The sequence below is a fragment of the Melopsittacus undulatus genome, chromosome 4 (assembly GCF_012275295.1).
Source record: "Melopsittacus undulatus isolate bMelUnd1 chromosome 4, bMelUnd1.mat.Z, whole genome shotgun sequence".
In the NCBI taxonomy this organism is placed as follows: domain Eukaryota; kingdom Metazoa; phylum Chordata; class Aves; order Psittaciformes; family Psittaculidae; genus Melopsittacus; species Melopsittacus undulatus.
In genome coordinates, this window is record NC_047530.1 from 83,673,528 (window position 1) to 83,695,780 (window position 22,253).

General features: G+C 39.3%; 1 protein-coding gene across 2 annotated transcripts; it reads left to right on the forward strand.

The window, feature by feature from the left end:
- The first annotated feature begins 61 nt into the window (after window positions 1–61).
- HACD2 (3-hydroxyacyl-CoA dehydratase 2) lies at window positions 62–21,610 on the forward strand. Of its 2 annotated transcripts, XR_004081235.1 has the most exons (8): window positions 62–236; window positions 6,862–6,979; window positions 7,300–7,318; window positions 11,687–11,775; window positions 17,638–17,759; window positions 18,431–18,609; window positions 20,812–20,993; window positions 21,272–21,610. XR_004081235.1 is itself a non-coding variant. In XM_005153795.4 (7 exons), the coding sequence occupies exons 1-7, from the start codon at window positions 106–108 to the stop codon at window positions 20,892–20,894; spliced, it is 741 nt and encodes a 246-aa protein (XP_005153852.1). In that variant the 5' UTR covers window positions 62–105; the 3' UTR covers window positions 20,895–21,610. The 2 variants fall into 2 exon arrangements, 1 of the variants encoding a protein (XP_005153852.1); XM_005153795.4 differs by having other exon boundaries at window positions 20,812–21,610.
- The last annotated feature ends 643 nt before the right edge of the window (window positions 21,611–22,253 follow it).

The window sequence follows — 22,253 nt, forward strand, 5'->3', positions numbered from 1 at the left end:
TCCTGCCCGCCTCCAAGATGGCGGCTGCGGCAGCAACTGGGGAAGCCCCGCCCCGCGGCGCCGCCGTACGCTGAAAGCGGGCGGAGGCCGCAGGAGCGCGGTAACATGGCGGCGTCTGGCAGCGGTGGTAGCCGGGTGGATAATGGCTATAGCAGCCAACAGCCGCGGCGGAGAAAGGGCCCGGGTGCCCTGGCCACGGCCTATCTCGTTATCTACAACGTGGTGATGACGGCGGGGTAAGGACGTGTGCGGGGGCCGCCCGGTGCGGCCGATGGCGGGGGGTCTCTCTGGCAGGAGCGCGCCAGCCGCCTGAGCCCTCCTCCGCGCCCCCTCCGTCTCCTGAGATCGCCGCCTTCCCCCGCACTGGGGAAACTTTCCCTGCCTGACGGGGCAGTGGGGCGGCCGGGGCTCGGTGGGGCCTGTCCCGTCGGAAGCGGCGACCCAAGAGGGAGATGCTCTGTGCTGTGTCCAGACGGCTGCCGGAGGGAGCCTGCGGGCTCGGGGGTTTGGGCTCGGACGGGCTGTGGCTGTGTGTGCGTGTACGCGTGTGTGTGCACGGACGCGTGTTCGTGCCCGCCGTGCATGCGGGTCGGGCTGGCGGCCGGGGCTGGCTGGGCAAGGACCCGTGCTGCGGCTCGGGGAGCTGGGCTGGCCGAACGATCAGTCTCTCTGTGGCTTCGCTTCTCTGTGGTCTGCCCCGTTCTCCCGTACAGTGCGCAGCCCTGGTGCTCCCTCGGGCTGTCACCCGTCACGCCTTACGCTGTCTATAATTCGGAAAGAGCGCCACTAAGGACCTCTCTCCCCCCTTCTCATGTTGTACGGGGGTGCCTGGTCTCCCGCGGTATGTAAGGCTGCTGTGCTTGCTTTCCCGTTTCTCTCCATCACACGCTATAACGGTACTCTGGAGCTCGCAAGGGTCCGGTGTCAGTGAGTTACCCCAGAGCATGGCCCTCGTGCTGCCCCTGCCCTGCCTGTGCTGGATATGAGCCCACTCCGCACTGGCCGAGCCCGTCTGCGGCATATCCTCCTCGCGCCCTTTGCAGGACGCATGAAGTGGAGCAGCGCAAGTAGGTGTTCTCTGGGAACTGCTGCGTTTTATAATCGACACCTTAATTTGCTCTGCAACAGTTTGCTCATCTATGTGATTGTGTAGGTCGCTGTTCTGGCCTCACCACGCCTGTGGTGGGGATTCCAGCACTTTTCAGTATAGAGGTGAGCCTAAATGCGGGGATTTATCCACCGTGGTAGTTCAGAAGACAGAGCAGTTATCCTTTAGAGCCCTGCGAGATTGCCCCATGAACCCTTCATCTGCCACATACTTAGCTTGAAGGTGAATGCTGCTGCCTGTGACATGTGAGCTCTGAGGCCTGCCTGGTGCTCTGTTCTTGGGCCCATTGCTGTGTGCTCTGGTGTGTTCTTAGGCACAAAAATAAAAACCAGCAACAACTGGGGACTCTCAAGATAAAGGAAATTTAGGAGACTTTTTTCTTTTTCTTTTTTTTGAGGCTGTATTGGAATCCAGATAAAAATAAAACCATCCTTTGAAAGATTGAAGATATTTGAGAAAACAGGCTTTAAAATGGATCATAAATAAGCCTGTTTTCCGCTAGATAAATCCTGGCAGGCAAGGAGTCAGGTGAACAGAACAGGCTCACTCTTTTGGGGGAAGATTAGTAAAGAATTAATATAGATAAAATTTATTTCAATAAGGTAACTTACCATGATATCATTGCTGGTGACAGCTGGTACTATTTCAGTTTACAGGATACACTTAAGTAGAACAAAGGGTAGCTGGGAGGGGAGAGCTGGGTTTTGGTAACGTGCTCATTATACCTATTGGCTAATAGGTGTATTCCTGCGCAATGGAACTGCTAAGCAGCCTTCCAGCTTTGTGTGATATTTGCAGGGTATTTCATGTGGAGGGGAATGATATTTACCCACCAGCTTGAAAAAAAATAAAGCCAATTCAAGTATTAGAAACTCAAAAATAAATAGCATAAATCTGTACTTAGCTTCTTGTCATGTAAAACTTGATCATAATGTTACCTGTTTTCCTGATTTACATTGAATCTCCTAGAAAATTCCAGTCTTGGGTGGGATGTGGCTTATGGTAGTTTAATGTGAGTTGGTTTTTTTTCTGGGCATGTTTATGAGTAGATGATTTCTGCAATTTGGGGAGCTACCACAGGAGTCCTGTGATGAGGGTTTAGATCTCTGCATTGTTACCCACTGCCATTCATTTGGGGTAGGTCACTGATAATTTATCTTCAAACGGATGAGGATTTTGCGCTTCCCCTGCACACTACTGAAATTCAACAACACACAACATTGAAATTAGTTCTTTTTTAAGAGACTTCATAAGGTAGTTTTTCAGGAGTTGGTTGGCTGAAGCTCTGTGGCCTGTATGAAAAGACTGATGCACAGCTGGTGGCAGTGATGACTGTCCCTGAGTCAATCAGTGTGCTCAGGCTTGGTTTCTCAAATAGCGCTGTCATGGAAAGAGAATTGTGAAAACACCAAAAGAAATTGAAGGTGCCCAAATGGTGGAGTGATGCTGTAAAAGCACATGGGGTTTTCCTTCCTTTAAAGTGGGTTTGTTTCATATTCTTTTACAAAAAGGTGACTTTTAAACTGAAACTCACAACTTTGTCATGCAATAACTAGGTACTAAAGCAAATGTTTTAGAATCATAGTTGCCTTATCTATTATTTATTTAAAATGGATCAAGTAACAATTGAAAAATCTCAGCATAATTATTGTGTTACTTTGCATTTATCTTGACTTAGCTAAAGAAAACATACTGATTCTAAAAATACTAGATATTATTCCTAATTTTACCATGCAATGGAGGTAATGTATGGATTCATCGTACTACAATGGCTTTTGAAAGAGTAAAAACTGGGAAAAGCATATATACCTGTGGATGCCTAAATAAGGTGGCAGGCACTTACTGTTTTGTTCACGTGGTGTGGGTGTTTTCTTTCACAAAAGGGACCACTGTGATACTATGGGAGTGACCAGTCCTCCTGTTGGTTCTCAGCTGTACTCACGTTTTTTCGGCCATGGTTCCAAGCGTTAAGCTGGAGAAAGCATTGCAGCTTTCTTCCCTTGCATTCAGACTGTTATTTTCCTGTGGCAGCATGAAGTCATGTAGTCATGCCTGCCCTGGCATAGGAAGCTCATTCTGGAGGAATAGCTGCATTATAGAAATTATTACCTAAAAACCATGGTTAACCAAAATCGGTGAATAATGGGGAAGGCAGGGAGGGAGGACATGCTGTTAGCTGAGTGTGAATGTTTTGGTAAGCTGCTTTAAAATGCAGTTATGTTTCTTAGTTTTAGTCAAGGGCTGCAACAGACTAGTACATATGGGTGGAAGCAGCTGATGGTGGTACAGAGAATGAATTTCAGAAGTATTGCTGTTAACAAGATGGATCTTAATGTAATAGCCTTTGAATTTGCAAGGGTTTGTATTATAAGTGTCCAGCAAAGAGCATTCTGGGTTTCACTGTCTATGTCTTCAGTAACTGGTTGTTGAGAGTCACAGTACATTTTTCCCTTTTCAGGTGTGTTCACTGCATAGCTTTATTGTATTTTCTTGCATAAATGATGCAGAACTTCAGTAAATTTTGCATAAGAAATCACTTGTAACAGAAATAAAAGGAAGTAAACTAAGGACCTGAGCATGTTTTTCTATCAAGACTGAGCAATAAAAGTAAAAAAAAAAAAATAATTTTTTTCTTAGTTTGGATTCATTGAGTAAGAATGTAAGAGTCTAGCTTAAAGATTACAGGGCAATGGTAATTTAATGAAATGCAGCTCCAGCTGGTGTATCAGGTAGACTTTAGTCATGGGTCAGAGAAAACTGGAAAAACTAACTTACAGCTGAGTTTCACTTACTTGACAGTAGTGCCTTCTCCTGCCCTTTTAAGCTTCTCACCAAGTTTCTTTTTCAGTTGATCTTCCGTGCTTTCACCTACTCCTATTCCATTCTCTCTAGTTGTAGAGGGTGAAGAACTATTTAAGAATCTCCAAAGCAGGACAGAGGTGCTAAAAGCTTCAACACAAGCTAGACATGTCTTTTAATTTTGTGCAAATTAATATTTTGATCTGTATTAAATGTTTTTTGAATGGCAGTAAATGGAATGGAAAGTACAGTCTTTCTGGAGTCAGTGACCCATTGGGAGGGTGGAGTTGAGCAAGGGGCTGTAGGTCCTTTGGTTAAGGTGAGAACAGCTTGCAGGCACAACCGAGAACTGGTATCTTGTGCAATCTGAGAAGTTGCTTAATTCAGCAAGGTTTCTCAACAAACATGTAAGGTTAGGAAAAAAAGACAGCTAAACAGGACAGTGCCAGCCTTACTGGTTTATTCTGTGCTGAAGTCCAAATACAAAATTAATCTCATTCTTGTTATAAATCGTAGAATAGTTAGGATTGGAAAGGACCTCAAGATCATCTAGTTCCAACCTCCCTGCCATGGGCAGGGACACCTCACACTAAACCATGTCACCCGAGGCTTCATCCAACCTGGCCTTGAACACTGCCAGGGATGGAGCATTCACAAGCTGCCTGGGCAACCCATTCCAGTACCTCACCTCCCTAACAGCAAAGAATTTCTTCCTTATACCCAATCTAAACCTCTGCTGTTTAAGTTTCAACCCATTACCCCTTGTCCTATCACTACAGTCTCTAATGAATAGTCCCTCCCCAGCATCCCTGTAGGCCCCTTCAGATACTGGAAGGCTGCTATGAGGTCTCCATGCAGCCTTCTCTTCTCCAGGCTGAACAGCCCCAACTTTCTCAGCCTGTCTTCATATGGGAGGTGCTCCAGTCCCCTGATCATCCTCGTGTCCCTCCTCTGGACTTGTTCCAACAGTTCCATGTCCTTTTTATGTTGAGGACACCAGAACTGAACACAATACTCCAGGTGAAGTCTCATGAGAGCAGGGTAGAGGGGCAGGATCACCTCCTTTGACCTGCTGGTCATGCTCCTTTTGATGCAGCCCAGAATACTGTTGGCTTTCTGGGCTGTGAGTGCACACTGCCAGCTCATGTTCATTTTCTCATTGACCAACACCCCCAGATCCTTCTCTGCAGGGCTGCTCTGAATCTCTTTCTCTGCCCAACCTGTAGCTGTGCCTGGGATTGCTCCTATCCAGGTGTAGGACCTTGCACTTGTCATGGTTGAACTTCATGAGGTTGGCATCAGCCCACCTCACAAGTGTGTCAAGGTCCCGCTGGATGGCATTCCTTCTCTCCAGCATATCAACCGAACCACACTTTGTAAACAGCAATTACTTGGCAAATGTTTGTCTTTGGGTTTCACAAGGCAGCTTTAACTGCAATAACTTGTCACTTCTGAAAAGGTGGGGGGGCTTTTTTCTTGTTTCCTATTTCTCTTTGCCAGTCCCACTTTTCTTTGGTGCTTTTCTTCTGAGAAGTACAGGTAAAAATTAAATGACATTTTTTCAACTGTACGAACAAATATTACAAGCACAAATTTGGATGCCAGAGTTACTACTGAAAAAGCTGAATTTAACAGTGTATTTCAAACAATTACTACACTTGGGGCAATGTTGGTATATACTTCATAATACAGAAGCTAACATGGTGCTTGTAAGCTTCTAACGTGCCATAAATTAAGGGAGTTTCTTCATCTTCCCTGTTGCAAAACCACAGCTGCGGATTTTTTTTTCCGAAGCCTAAAAAGCTGTTGCACAGTTATGGACTTTCTGCATGTATGCCCACACTTCCACTGAGCTGCATTGTTATTAGCAGAGATGCTTGGTGACTGTTATCACAAGCTTTGTAACAACACTTCTGGGTTTGGAGGGAGGTGGAGGTAAAGTAAGGTGGCATTAAGAGTAGCTGAGGGCAGGACAGCCAGGATGAGCCTGTCAGTGAAAAGCTTGGGAGTTGCTGATAAGGATTCCTACGTGTTGACCAAATCCTTCTTCCCATATTTCCATTGGCACAAGAAGTTGGAGACTGAAGTTAACTGTAGATGCTACATTCAAGTGAAAAAGTGTTTGACCGGGGTGTACTCACCTTAGTTTTGTGGCTTGTCCTAGACTTCACTGAAGAATCCCTGAGTCTGTGGACAGCTGTGGTAGTGAAAGATGTTATTGTATTGGCCAGGATTGGAGGAAAAATTTTTAGGATTGCTTCCTGAAGTGCTTGAGGGGAAAATCATCAGGGTTAGCAGGTCACAGATTCATGGTATAGCTGCAGTTTTATAGACACTACTTCTGCAGGCTGAGGTATATTTGTTGCTTAACAGGAGAGCTGGGACAGGAGTGGCCATTGCTGCCTTCAAGGCTTTAGCAGGCTCAGTTTTCTCAGTTACTTACCTATAACTGTTTCTCATAAAATACATGCTAGCAATTAAGCTGGGTGGTCTACCATAAAGTCTGAGGGTTTGTTTTGAACTGAAACATTAAAATTATTGCCTTCTGGATCTTAATTATGTCATACTTTTTTAATGTATGGTATGGTAAGAGATCTTTGACTAGCAGCAAATGATTTTCAGCTCTAAACTAAACAGAATGTGATGCCCATCTTATTTAAACTTCCATAACTAAATTAAATGCAGCTCATAAAAAAATGAACTTAGACATTAAAGATAATGGTATTGTGTTGATGCTGAACAATGCTTAAAAAATGTGTAGTCTTTAACTTTGATAGATTTGCAGAGAATCCAAATATTTAATGTTTTCTATGTTGTACGGGTCAGCAGAAAGTATCTTTCAGCACAGTTCTATGCCTGTTACTTCCTCTCGTATCAGAAGAGGGGTTAAAGCTTTCTTTGTATTTATGCTCTGCTTAATGTCTCCTTATCTTAAGCTTCTTTCTCTCTTTCAGATGGCTTGTTATTGCAGTTGGTCTAGTTCGAGCATACCTGGCTAAAGGTAGCTACCATAGCCTTTACTATTCAATAGAAAAGCCCCTGAAATTCTTCCAAACTGGAGCTTTGCTTGAGGTAGGTGTAGTCTTCTTCCCTAGCATTACTGATGCTTGCATGAGTGTTTTATTTTGTAGAAATAAGGGAGTCTTTGTTGAACAGTGTGTTTATAGAGTGTTTTGAAGGTAAATGTAAGAAAAATGCCTTCACACAACTGCTGCGTTTTTCCTTTTAGCAGTTAGGGAGCTTGCTGCCTGCTGTTTAGCTTGAGCAGCAGAGCTAAATATTAAGTTCAGTCTTTGAAATACAAATATAGAATCTTAAGCTGGTAGAGCTAAGTATGTTTCTGAATTGCTTCATTTGAAATGTTAGTGATTTTTTTTTTCTTTTTGTTCTAGATTCTGCACTGTGCATTTGGTAAGCTTATAAATTTTCAGTTTTATTGTTCTTATAGAAGACTGCTGTTTTAGCAATGTATTAGCACAAAAAATGTTATGGTGTATGAATTGCCAGATTTCATTCCTGCATAACTTACTAATTTTTGCTTGAAGTACATTCCAATTTTTTCCTAAATAATTTGACAAGCTACATCAGAAAAAGGAAAATAGTGTAGCGGGTTTTCAATTACTTGACATTCTATTTTTATCTAGATCCTTCCAATGCTACCAATCTTAGAGGAGTTTATAAATGTTTTATAGTAGATCATTACTCTCAGTCTCTACATCCTATAATCTTCTGTACTGAGCTGTCTTTCCTCCAAAAAAATATTTCTAGCTGGAACTAGTTTAAAATCTGATAAAAATAACACATCAAGCATGTAACTTTGCTCACATCTCTAGAGCATAGATGTAAGTTATAAAATTAGAAAGGGGTAACCACTCTTTATCCTGGATTTGGCTGTACTTTAATGGAACTGTTTGGGAGAGCTTAAGGCTTGGCTAGACAGTTCTTGATAGCCTGTACTATGAGGCTTCTTTGATAGCTTGGTAGTAGGAACTGAAATCGTGTGTGTGTAGCCATGGGTGAGCACCAGTGTTATGGTTCAGTCAGCCTGAAGAGCCTCTGATGTCTGAGTGACAGGACTGATTAGTTGTTGTGAGTAGTGAACAGTTTGGCCACAGCATTTGCATGTTTTATTCATAGAATAGATGATGAGTTGCAGTTTCTGCAGGATCAAAGCCGGTGTGCTATGAAAGGGAGCAGTGCCTGTCTGCATACCTTTGCTTAACTCTGATTTTGTAAACAATCCAGTCTTCACAAAGAGACAGTCTTATATTTAAGTAGTTGATCTTGTGATTTTAAGTATGTTTGAGCTCCTATCTGAATGCTTGTTAGCCACCATTTAAAGAGTAAGATGGCATTAAGGTTCCTAAAGCTGCAGCTATAAACTTGCTGCTTCTCATGTATTGTGCAGATAATTTACATACTGGAGGGTGTAATAGATTGCTGGTTCATATTGAATTTCTGTGCAGAAGATTTTTTTTGTTGTTGTTGAATAACCAAATGCATTAGTTGGAAAACTTAAGTTCATATACATATCTTTGTCAGCAGAGGGCAGTCTAATGCCTTATTTGATAGAGTAGCACTGACCTTGCTGAATAATTAAGTTACTCTGAAAATGTTATCTTATAAAGGGCAGTCCGTAGACTGTTCACAGATCATCTTAAGAAATGAATGATCAATGAATGACCCTTCAAACTGATGTAAAGGCTTCTGAGTAAACTATATGTTGCCTGTGCTGCCAAGGCAGCCCTTTCTGTACCAGTTTATTTTACTGAATGTTAATCACTGTTTTTTTACCAGAATAAACCATACTTACATTAAAAAAATTCTCAAAAATCAATAATAACGTGAAAGGTTAGAACTCTTTTATTTAACAAGTGACAAGAAGGACAATTTATCACTTTCAGATAAAATGCTATTTTACCATCCTTAATCTATAATATTCTGCTGTTTTCTAAAGCTAAACTTGTCTACAGATGCCAGTGTTTGCTAATTTTCTAATGAAATCTAACAAAGAGTGTAAAAATGTTGGTTGAATTATCTTTTTCTCACACATTAGAATATATATCCACACAAATCAGGGAGAATCCTGTGTTTTACCTTCCAGGCAGGAGCAGAGCAGCAGACAAGATGACTGTAGCAGCCTGGCTGGGTGCAAAGCCAATAATTCTGGCTCACTTGATTTGAGGTGTGGATCCATTCTAGCCTTGTTATCCTCAGCTGCACAATTTAATACTGGTGAAGAGAGCCATTAGTGAAATGTTGCAACATTTCATGCCATTATAATTCTATCTTTTTGCTTTCCCTAGCAAAGTTTTTTACAAAATCCCCACTTATTATAATTGCCCATGGATTTATTTTTTTTTCTGTTAATGGAAGTATTTGTCAGCTAAATAAAGTGAGGGGGGGGTTGCACAGCTGGATATGCTGCCATTGTCTGCTGTAGTCCTATTGACTCAGGTAAAAGTTTCTGTGCAAGGAGAAACAGGAAATTTGCAGATTCTTTTGCCCCCACTAAACTAATTGCTGTAACTAGAGCTGTAATTCTCTGTGAGTAGAGGAGCTTACATGTGACAGATGGCTGTGTGTATCAGCATAACTTTTCTCTCCACATCTTTTGAGTGGAATCTGAAATGTTAGCATCTGTGAGGCAAGTTCTTCAAAATACCAAGATTGATAGGGGAATGTATCTATCAAGCACAATTGAGAACAGAACTTTGGCATGTGGCAGAGATTTAAAAATGAAGGAGAACTCTCCAAAAAAGAGGAGGTAACATGTAGCCCAGAGACCAAGAGGAGATGCTGAAAAACAAGCAAATGGAAAGTGACTATGCAATTCCTTGACTTGTGTAGCAGACAGAACCCAAGAGTATGCATGGCATTGACAGCATGGAAGAGCTTCTCCCTGGAGGAACTTGGTTTGGAAAAAGGTGATAGGAGCTGCCAAAATGTGGAAACAATAATAGTAGTACAGGGATTTTGCAAAAGTAATAAAGCAAAGCAGGAAGGCTTTGGTGAGTACAGGCCCAGCCTACAGAACTGCTACAGTACCAACATTCCTCCCATAGCAGTACTCAACAGTAACCCTCTGGTAAGCCAAAGTCAGCACTAGTGGACTTTTGCGTTAGTCTGCTCAGTTAGGGGGATACCAGGGCTCCACCTGTAAGCTATGCATACAGCCTATTCTCAGTGGGAACTCCATGGAAGAGAGGAAGCACTTGCTGGGAGTTGAAGGATTTCCTCTGGACGGTGTAGTTCAGGATCTGGGAGAGGTCTGGGTATGGCTTACCTGGTGCTTGGTTCTTGACCTGAACCCTCTGTCAAGTACTGCTCTAGCATGTGAAGTGTTGTGTAAGTGGTGACAGGTGTTTTTAAAAATGCCAAGCTTAAAATTGACTGTCAGGTAGCTTTTTGCTGCAGTGAATAAATAATTAGAGGCAAGTAATTTTTATTTAAATTGTAGCTGATGAGTCACTTATTTTGATCTCCTGGTTTTGGCACAGATGAGCATTGTCTTGGCTATAATGAAAACACCTGTGTGTCTAACTTGTGACATAATCTTAGAAGGTTCATACGCAGTCTTTCTGACTTATTTATAGATTCTTTTGCAAGAACATTAGGTTATCTTGCATAGGGAGGGATGATCTAAAGTGTATAAAAGGAAAGGTCTGTTATATCATAGGAGTGAGCCTTTATGTACAGATTGTGGGGTTTTAATAGCACCCCTTTTTGCGTTGTCTGAGTAACAGACAACAGTTCTGCCGTGAGGTTTTACAACAGAAATTAGATTATGAACAATTCATGATGAAACTGAAGAGAACTGTGTGTAGGATTTTTCCTGCAGAGTAGCCCTCAGCAACTTTTAAAGCTACCTTTTACTCTAAAAGATTAACATAATGACTGTGTGACGAACAGTAATTCTAATGAAACTTGCTTTTAGCTTTTCTTCTTCTTCCTCTTCTGCTTTCCGATTTTGTCTTTACTTCTTCCTGAGGTTGTTGTGTTGCTTGCTGTGATTTGCGTTAGTTTTAGAAGCATTTTTACTGTATTTGGGGAGCTGCATCTGCTTTTGTGTTTGTCTTCATCATGCTATTACAAGAAAATAAAACTTAGTGCTGTGAATGTTAGAAGACCTGGATGTGTAGGGTCCTTTTAGTAGCAGTTTAATCAGCACCTCAGAACTTAGAAGAACTGCTTCCTTGAGAAAATCTTAAAATTGTTTCTGTGTCTACAACACATCAGCTGTTCCTTGGGGGTTGGTTTGGGTTTGGTTTTGTTTGTTTGCTTGTTGTTTTTTTCTTTTCTTAAGTTATATTCCTAAGAAGGAATTGTGAACTTTATCAGGCTATGAGCTGCATCAGCGTTCCTTCAAAATAGTTCTAACTTTTGCTTGCTGTTTTGGAGCTTGTATTGTGCAGAATATCTGTACTGTTTTTACTCTTTAAATCACAATAATAAAAAATATCTTGGATAGTTCAATGAAAAGGGGTTTATTTGAAAGACTGTATAGCAAAGCTATTTGATTGAGGTTATCTCATTCAGCTGTTTTGTGTATTAAGGAGTATGCCGCTTAGTTTTATTTGCATTTTGATACACAGTCTTGTCAGTTACACTACATTAGGCTGTAAAAACATATAACAGGACAGACTTCATACTCTCAAATTGAAAGAAACGAATGCTTTCCTTCCAAAGAAATTAAAATAACTGGACTTTAGCTTAGCTGTGGTTTATTTCCGTACCCCACTAGTCAGAAATATTTAATAATTGCAAAATATCTTCCAGGCATTGTTCCCTCTTCTGTTGTTCTGACTGCTTTCCAAGTGATGTCAAGAGTTTTCCTGACGTGGGCAGTAACACATAGTGTAAAAGAGGTAAGTTAAGCTACAAAATAGGTAGAAAAACTAATAACCCATGCTAAAAAGCAAGCGTTGATCTCATTTTCTTTAAAATTACATGTTTGTATCCCAATATGTGAAATTTATGTGACTTTTTGTGGGTAAAAAGAAATAGATCTGCCATCATCTTTTCTTGGCAGTCAAATACATTGAGGTCCAGTGTGCTCATCACAAGAGATCTAGCTCCTGAATAGGTTTTGCAGTGCTTACTGAAAGTTAGAGAGGTTGCAGTGTGTAATACATAACCCAGAATTGAGGACAGTGTGCTAGTATTGATCTCACCAGTGCCATAACTAGTAGTAAAATCTCCTCGTTGCCCCTCTCTTTCATGCACAATTTGCTTTCTTTACCATGGCACACGGGAGCTTTCCCTTAGCTGTTTGTGCACAGCAGTGCCTGGATGCTCTCTGTTATCACTCTCCAGGAAAATCTTCTCCTTGTCCTTCATTTTTCTTGCATTCAAGCACAGGTGGGTTTTTGGGCCTGTGATTTTTTTCTCATTGCTCTACTTTATACAAACCTTTGCAGAATCTTTTGGAAGCTGTCCTATTTGGCAAGTATTCATGACAGCTGTTTTAAAATCTGAGCATGCTTTAATTGATACAACTCATGCGGAGTCTTTCATGTCATCTGAACACCTTATAGTAGCCCAGATATGCTGCATGTGTGGTGTTACTTAGCCAACTAATTTTACTGGTTTTCCTCTTATTAAAGAGGGAAGTCAGTCTTGATGCCAATGTCGGCGTATCTGCCTGAAATAAGAGGTGGTCTTCTGGTGTCATATGCATGAAATCTTTTGTGACTTGACATGAAGAATATCTTAAGGAGCTTGTCTTATTACCAGGTCTTCAGGGAAGCTGCTCTCTTTTCCTTACTCCTTACTCTGTTATCAGAGTTTCCATCCACATGTAGTGTAACATAAGTCACTGTAGCTCCTAGTAATTGACAGCCCGTTCTGATATTATGATGCTTGTTCATGTGGGGCCATAGTTTAATACTATTTAAAGTGGAGGAATGTTATTTTTCTGAAAAAAAAAAAAAAAACCCACACCAGAATCTTGGAAAAACCTTCTGATGGATTTCACTGTTGCTGCAAATAAATGTACTCCAGCCTCTGTTCATTGACTAGAGATAAATACTAGATTTTGACCAAAAAAAACCCCATGTAATCCCAAAACGGATTTTAGATACATGCATAAAATATTTTTAAGAGCTATACCTGTCATTTAGCTTGTTACCTGTATAGCGTTGGGGTACTTGGTGCTTCGTAATGAGCAGTGGTAATCTGAGTGGTAATCTGTTTCTTATGAATTGCCTCCTGCTTTTGAAGTAACCCAAGTGTTTAAGGTTGGATTGCATGGATTAGGATTATTCCCTGTGTTGTCTGTTCAGCATCAAAGGCAAGTCTGTAAAATGATTGTGGATTAGGGTTTTCTGAAACTTTATGCCCACACGCTCACTGGAGAAAACCAGCAAAATCAGAGAAAATGTGAGCAGCAAGTTCAGCTCAATATTCAATTTTTAATAAGGAAGGACTTTTTTAAGAAGGATTCTTTCAACAATATGACACACAGGGTTTTTATTTTCCTCATGTCTGTGTGGTCTTGTAGCTGAAGTCTTGTGATAGACTGTATTATTTGTTACTTTTATTAATGTCTTAGAAAGTGGCTGTAAGAATAGTAAGGATGAGGAATCCTGTGATGAGTTTTTCACCTGTGACTTAGAGAATAAACCAAATAAGAGGTTGTATTCTGACCTCTCCCTTTCCCCCCTGCCAGAGAGCACGCAGTCTCACCTGTAGAGTTGTATTGAAAGTATCACAAGTGTTCTACTTTTTCTAAAGGCCTGTCTGCACAAGTGAGCTCCATGGTGAAGTCCAGGATTAAATTCTCACACAGCTTTATGGAACTTGTAAGCTATGCAGTTGCATGGTGAGGTTCTTGTAAAATAAAACTCAGTTATCCTCTTTAACTTTTTGAGTGAGATTTGTTCAGTATCTTGCTTTTCCAGACTGTTTTCATATATAATACAGTTAAAAGAAGAAATATGTATTGCATCCTTCCTTTCTGTCAAAATACACTTCTGGGTATGTGATGTGATTTGAAGCATGCTTCTTGCTACTAACATGTTTGTGCTTTTTGTTGAATTTAGTGCTGATGTGTTGTTAAATTCAATACGAAAGTATTTATAATAAATGTTAAAGCATGGCAAATGTTAAAGCATTGCACACTTTGAGTAACAATGAGATTCCCCTTACCTCCACCATGAGTTAGCTTAGTGGAGGAGGGCCTGGCCTGGCATGTAATACAGTACTTGCATTTGTTTTGTCATTACATCAGAAAGGAGTCAGTTTGGTGAGTTTTTCTGTTCTCCTCCAAAGGAGGAAAGAGAATGAGCAGTTTGGTGTGAAAGGCTAGAAGAAGGTAAGCATAGGACAACAGGAGGTGCCCTTCAGTTTGAAGTTGTCTTTCTGAATTTGGGTAAACAATGAGATCATCTAGTAACACCAAGGCAAGACTTCCTAGAGTTCCATTCTGATAGATAATTCTGCACCCAGTTCTGATGGGTAATTAAAAATTATGTCAGCAGTGATTTAGTACTTGTGCACTTGGCTTCAGTTACAGATATATTACAGATAAGTATAGTATGTATTTAGAAGAACCTTTCTAGAACACAGGGAGTGGTGTGAAGATGACATATACATTATATTGAGCTGGTAATTAAGACTAGTATCTGCAGTTGTGAATTGACATCTTCAGTCAGTAGCAAAGCATGTTAAAAGGGGAAAAACATCTTAAATTATGATAGCTAAGACTAAGTTGTAGTAAGAGAAGCCCAAGCTGCAAAGTTCAGAACTCTAAATGGGAGAGTGCAGTTGAAAAGCCTGATTCATCACTGCTTTACATCTATGTAAAATTTTAGTAATTCTGTGTAACACAAATGTCTGTCAGGGCCTTCTGTGCCTTCTGTGAAGCTTTCTGGAGGGAGATGTGCGGTTTCATCATTGCAGTTGCATAGGTGTTGCTGGTTTTACTCTTCTGCACTGGATTGCTTAGTTATTTGTTTAGCTGCAATTTTCTGCAAATAATTTGTCAAACTGTTACTCTTAATGTGGAGAAATCTATAGATTTTCCCTTTCTGTGCATAAGGAGAACAGTAAAAACCTCCTAGGCTTTATTTCATTAATTCCCAGTTGTCATCTTTGCATCTTAAAAGGCTGTGGGTTCTCTTGTGTTTTAACAAACATTTTGTGCTATTCATAATACTGAAGATAAGCTAAACTGTATTTAGAACCCTCCTTGATGATAAATTGGTTTGAAACATAGGCCAAAAAATATGTTCATTGTATGACTGGCATATTAAGGCAGTTGGACAAATAAGTTGCAAATAAAGCATAAAATGTGTTTTGACTTTGTCCAACACACAAAAAGTAGAGGAAGAGAAATTGAGTTCTGAGGGCAGCAGTGGTTTATGAAGCTGTACTTAGCTGTTTCTAAGCTGTACTATCCCCTTATCCTCAGCTCACAAGAACAATACAAATGCAGCATTGGCAGTGCCTAAATGAATAGGACTCTTGAGAGACTGCTTTGTGTACGAATTCCCAGGAGGTTGATAATACTCATCTTGGACATCTGTGTTTGATGTGTTGAAAACTTTTCAGTCCTCAAAGAGATGTTCTAATAGTGACAGAATTCTGACAGGTCTGTTAGTCTGTAAGAATCATTCTTTTTAATGATGAGCTGTAGAATATAGGTAAAATGCTGTGATAAAATGCACAGTAGTCTTCTTTACTGCACAGAATGGAATTATTTGAGAACTGTATAGGAATGAAAGCTAACGCTGTTTTCCAGTATCCTTTATTCCTTTAAATAGGGACACAAGCTATAAAAGAACAATCAATGATTCTTTAAGGGACTCTTAACAGAGTTGTAGGTGTTTTATAATGGTGTGAACTGTAGTAACTTCTAAACCTGTGAAGGCAGTGTTAACAGAAGTTCTGTGATAGAACTGGATTCTAACTGCCAAATTTTCTATTTCTATGGGTATCATTCACTGTTACCTTCACAGTTTTTTGTCCTTGCTTATATTCCTGGGTGCTACTTGAAGCTACAAATTTTTGGTTGTTGGTTTTACTGACTTCTGTAGTTAGGGAAAGTGGGGTTTCAAAGTACAATGAAGTTTGTGACTCATACATTTAGATGAACTGACTAAGCTGCTACTCCTGGTTTGACCAGAAGATGCAGCTCTGGAGTGCTTGTGAAGCACTCCTTGGGAACAGTAACATCTGTGAAGTGCTGTTAACTTTTCCAGGTTGAGAACTAAGTCTTGCTTATGAAGTAGACCTCAAACAGGATTAGGATCCTGTAGCAGTGTAAAAATAGATTTGGTTTCTTTTTTGAAAGTGTTAAGTAAGTTTTGGATTTTGTTCTGTTATGATGACGTAAGGGAGATCAATGTATAAGCAAATTATCAAGAGTTTCCTGTGGAAAAAGGACAAGGTGCATTTGCTGTGAAGTGCAGTGAAAGTGACTTGAAATGCTATACGCAGTAGAATGTAGATGCAGCTATACAGTCCAGGATATCCCAAGGTTTATAAATATTTCTGGGTTTTGTAGTTTGTAACAGAAACATTTTTATGGGTAATTCTCATGAGTGTTTTTACACACAAATACATGGTCAGTTCCTTCCTATTAAAAGGTTTCTGATTGCCCATATATTTTGTTGTTCCTTTTTTGGTTTGTGCATGTACTTTCCCCAGGATGAATAGAGTGTTACCACCCACACCTACTGACTTCCTTTTCCCTTTTTTCGAGAGTTGGAGGAAAAAAAAAAAGTGGGCCCCTGTGGCTGAGCTCTTTTTTTTCCCACAGTCCACTGAATTTGGGCATGAGGTATTTGCACAGTTAAGAATACTGTTGAAAAGGAGGGAAGGAAGCAAAAGTCTGCATAAAAATCATGTTTGCTCTCAACAGTTTGTAGTGTGTGTATGTGACCATATAGACTACTTCATCACTGCTATTCCATCTGAAACTTAAACTCATAATTATGTTCCCACGTCTAATAAATCTAATAATTAATTTCAAAATCTTTTGAAGGTTTACCCTTCAAAATATGAAGGAAGTGAAAGCTAGTTCAGTGATGAGTGTCTGAAATAAAAGCTCTTAAGAGGTGTAAAGCGATGACACATAGTAACACCTTGAGTGTAACATTAGAGGAATTATGCTGGATATAATATGCAGAAAAGGAGCACAGGATAGTGAAGCAGGTAGTTGCAAAGCTTACCCAAGGTATGACAGTCTGAACTTCTTTTTCTCTCTTCCTAGCCTTTGTCCTGGTGGTGTTCTACTGCTGCTCAAAATTAGGACCAGTTTCTCATCTGTACAGTGCTTCTACTCAGAAGTAGCATGGATTAGGATCAGAATATAGCTATCAAGTGTTAAAGTAATGTGTTAGCATCTTTACTGCTTGCTGCATTAAGAAGCAATCATAGGACTGAAGTAGAAGCTGGTACTATATAGTAATAAGAAGAGGTTTGAGTTGTTCTCAGCATTTCAGGGATTTCTCATACTGATTTAACTTGCACAAAATGGGAGATTTTAAGTTATCACCGAGTAGAGCTGTTCTTAAGAACAGTTGCTTAAGCAACTAGAAGATGGAGCATGATAAAGGTTTTTAACTGCTGTTACTAATGTTGCTTTTAAGCTCATTCTTGGAGTCTGTTCTCTAAAATGATGCAGTAAAGCAACCCATGGGAATTGATTTCTTTGAACTTTTCTTGGGTCTGGTGAGTAATTAGTAATACTTGAATTCATACTGAGCTTTTTTCCTTTCTTACAGGTACAAACTGAAGATAGTGTCCTGTTGTTTGTAGTGGCCTGGACAATCACTGAGATAATCCGTTACTCTTTTTATACATTTAGCCTATTAAACCATCTCCCTTATCTCATCAAATGGGCCAGGTAGGTGGCGTAATAGAAATCATAGTCTTAAAGCACTGATTTGAGAGGGATATTTGTCTTGTAAAATAGTTACAGTATAAAAATTAAATTCTGCCTTGAGGTAGTTGCCTTGTTTGTGAATGTGACTTCCTAGCTTCTTTCCAGCACAAAAAAAAATGTGTTGCACTGCAAACTGAAGAATATACTGTCAGAACTCTTCCTGTTTACAAAGTTATTGTTAAAACTGACATTTAACAGTTAGGGGTAACAGTAAGTAAACTGACATTTAGCAGTAACCCTTGAATTCAGGGGTTGTACTTAAAACAATCTGTAAGCTCATTGATTACTATCAACTCTGTTTGGCCTCATTTTAAGCAATATAATGACCTCTACCAAATAGTTTAAAATTCAGAGTAACAAGGCAGGGTGTAAGGAGGAAGGAGGAGAGGGTAGGTGACAGTAGTCTTGAAGAGTTTTTGGATTCACAAAGGTGATCTTTAAGTAATTGAAACTAGTTGCTGATTTGAATATTTGTAACAATGTTCATGCCTTGCCATACTTTAGTCAAATAAGAGCTAAGGGAGATGAATGCTGAGTTGAGAATCTAAAATTTTAATATCCATCATATTTAGCAAATGCTTTGTTAGAATTTGTTATAACTTTTAATCATTTTCATAAATATTTTGTTCTAGGTACACTTTGTTTATAGTATTGTATCCAATGGGAGTCTCAGGAGAGTTACTCACAATATATGCTGCATTACCCTTCGTCAGGCAGTCTGGCTTGTATTCCGTTAGTTTACCTAACAAGTACAATTTTTCTTTTGACTACTATACGTTCCTCATCCTGGTTATGATCTCCTACATTCCAAGTAAGTATGAGTTTGTTAGGGTTTTTAATATTAAGAGCTGTAACAGGAAAAAATAATAGTTATGGGATTAACATACATGTAGCTAATTTCTCAAAATTAATTCTGAAAGATATCTAAGGAAAAAGAGAGAGTTAAAACTGCAAGGATTTTTTCTATCAACACCTGCAAAGCAATAATATATGTTTTTACTGTTACACTTGGAATATAAAATTACTGTGGTACTTTTTTGACAGATGTTGACATCATTTCTCCCCCCCCCCCCCGACTTTTAGGAGGACAAAGTTCAAACCAGATTCTTAAAATTCAATTCTTTTTCAGGAATAGGAACATTGTTTTTGTATTAGTGGGTATGGAACCTTTCTGTTTAATTAACTTCAGTTGACATGATCCCTGATTGAATGAAGATTTGGTTTTGCTGCTTTGAAATGGAGAATAGGAGCATGGAAGTCTTTAGCAAATTTAAATGTGCAAATAAAGTCTAACATGTAGAATAATATAGTTATGGTGTTGCTGCTGTTAGCTGTATCTGTAGCTGTCTTCATATGAACCTTGTTTGTGAAGAATGATAAACCATATTCAAAGATGAAAATTTGAGTAGGGTACTTGTCTCTATAACAAGTACTAACACTTTCAGTGAACCATATTGTAATTCTGACATCAGGGTTCATAAGTTTTTTCAGTTGTTCTTGAAAAAGCGTTTTTCATGCCTTTGTTTCTCCTTGCCCCCCTCCTCCAAAAATGGTGATGCTCTTAACAAGGCAGCCAGAACTTTGTTTTAGTCAAAATAACCATGAGTATTAATTACTCTTGTGTGGTAGTTAGATCACAGGCCGTTTGGGGGGGAATCCAACTTGAATCCAAGTAACAGTTTTATCTTGCTTTCTCTATTACAGTTGCTGTGTCTTAAATGAGGTCTTTTCTGTGATCATTTGTGATTTGCTGGATGTGTAATGTTCATTGAATGAAATCTTTTGTTTTTTTAATTATTTTTTTAATTATTGTGAATTGGTATCTGAACTCTGAGAACCAACTGCTTGGAATTAAGTGATCTTAGGTGCCTTCTCATCTGAAGGTATTCCTGAGATACAAGAAAAGCAAGTGTTCATTGCCACATTGATTACACTGTAGTTCAGTTATTCAGTCATAAAAGCTACCTGTACAGGAGTTATGCCCTGTGACCCTACTGAAGATCTTGGTAACTGTTGTTAAAAGTGTTGGGGTTTTTACATTCTAGATATTTACATCTTACCATTTAACCTCGCTTTAAATCTCTGAATTAGTACTTATTTAGTGTCTGTCAAAATAGACATTTTTCTAGAAAAGATGTCATTAAATTATTTGCATATAATGCATCCCCATTACTTAGACTTCTAGTGGAGAAACCGTGTGGCTGTGTATTCTGTTATGTCTCTGGACAGCTGTATTTGCTCATTAAGATAAGTGGAGTGAATCAGGATAAGGATGAAACAATCACAAAATCAAATACAGGGTAAAAAAAGCCAAAAGAAAAAAATGTTGACCTGAAAAAAAAATTAGTACACAAATTAAATAGAATTTGGCTTATGTTATGATTAACACTTTGCATGTGTAACGTAAAATTTAGGCTAGTGCTGACCTTGCTTCATTTTTATGTGGTTCACGAAAGTTTAGTGTTTCATGGCAATTTTAGCTTTTGCTGTTTATAAATGTAACTTTTCCATGCCCTATTCTGCAAACATATTGTGTAATGTAGTCTTAGAAATAGGAGGGGAAAAAGCTTGGTTTGGAGGGTAAGGAGGGAGGAGATGGATGAGGCACTGGTTTGTATAGAGTTCCTTAGGTCCTGAAAAAAGTGTCACCAGAATTGCAAGAAATGTAACAAATCTGGAAATTTTGTTCTTTTGGAATGTATTTTCTTTCTGTTGTGTGTGTGCAGTTCAGGAAACTTTTGTCATCCTGCTTGTATGTGCAGAGTTAAATAAGGCATTTTGCATTTAATTCAAATGCAGTTCCTCTAGCAAAAGTTAAATAGTACCTGAAGCCTAAGGACAATATTACTTATTCTCTTTAAAGAGTAAAAGGCAATAGACAGCTTGAGCAGAAAGCAGATAAGCATGTTTTCTTTTAATAGAGAATTTATGACCTTCTGCATGTGACTGCATCTTACACTGATATGTAAGCCTCACTTCATACTTTATTTACTTAAGTCTGTTTTCTCTTCAGTCTTTCCTCAGCTGTATTTTCATATGCTACATCAGAGGCGAAAGGTACTCTCTCATGCTGAAGAACACAAGAAGTCGGAGTAATTCCAACCGTTTTTCAGAACTTTTCAGACATCAAAATGCTGCAGATTTTCAATACCCAGCACATTTATAAATAATATACCAAGATAATATAAGTCAGAGGTAAAAGACCAATAATTTAACACAAATAACCAATAAATCTGATTTCACTGAAATTCCACAATGTAAAACATTTAAATAATTTTCAGCTTGCAGTGCTTCAGAAAACTTTGAAACTCTGTGGCTTGGCAGTTAGCCTTTTCCATTTTTTTTTTTTAAGTGATGTGCTAAAGGGTTTCATTTATTACTAGATGCCTGAAAGTTGCAGTATGAGTGATGAAGTAATACCCACTAAATGCTTGAATTGGGATTATATTACTGATACCTCTTTTTTTTTTAAGTGCTTGACTGCATGCCAGAAACTGTACGTATTGCTGTGAAAGCAAACAATATGCTCTGGAATACTTTATGATTTCTGTCAGAGACTCCAGTGAAGAATGTAATCTGGGCAAAGTGTCTGAATTAAAGGTAGGTTGTGTATTTAAAAGGTGATGGGAACAAGAACAGGAAAACACTTATGGGAAATGAGGGGAATGTGGTTCTTTAGGAATTTAAACAGTAGGGTATCCAACCAGAGTGTGTTCTCTGAAGATCTCATTTAAGCTGATTATGTAAATGCTAATGTTAATTCAGAGGCTGTAATGCTTATCTGAAACATTAAAACTCCTCTGAGTACTGCATCCCTGGATAATTTTTTAAATATTAAAAAAATACTAACTGTAATATTTCTGGTGATATCAGTAATTAATCTAAACAATATTAGGAAGCAAGTCACCCAGAAACAAGCTGCAGTTCTCCCCTTTTTTTTACTTTAAATTATCATCTCTAACCACTTCCACTCAGTGGTACTCATCTTTCAGTGTTGAGGACTATTTGGTCTACCATGGAATCATATGAGGGCCTTGTTCCTCAACTTAACTTTTCTTAAGTGACTAAGGAGTATCACTGGCACATCCAAGCAGGCAGTTCCAGGCACTCAGCTTCTGAAATGTTGCGAAGTTGTAAGCTCCTTCTTTGAAAGCGGATCATCTCATGTGTTACGTGCTGCTTTTGCAGATCAGGCAAACCTTCCCTTATCTGCTCTTTTGGAAGAGCAGAAGGCCATAGAAAGTTAATTTTTTCCTAGGTGCTTTCTCTGGGTTCTCAGGCTAAGCCTTCTTTTGGGAAGGTAAAACACAAAATTAAAGACCTAAGAAAACCTTGTAGCAAGGTAGAAAGCCCTAATGCTAGGTGAGCAGTGCCAGAGTTATAAATGAACTGTTGACAGGGAGTGGAGGGTGGGAAGTGGAGGGTGGGAAATGGGAAGGATTAAGGGAGGGAATA

Coding starts and splice junctions, on each gene's coding strand:
- HACD2 (XM_005153795.4), top strand. CDS start 106: ATGGCGGCGTCTGGCAGCGGTGGTAGCCGGGTGGATAATGGCTATAGC. Junction 11,776..17,637: donor TAACACATAGTGTAAAAGAG/GTAAGTTAAGCT, acceptor CCTTTCTTACAG/GTACAAACTGAAGATAGTGT. Junction 17,760..18,430: donor TATCTCATCAAATGGGCCAG/GTAGGTGGCGTA, acceptor ATTTTGTTCTAG/GTACACTTTGTTTATAGTAT.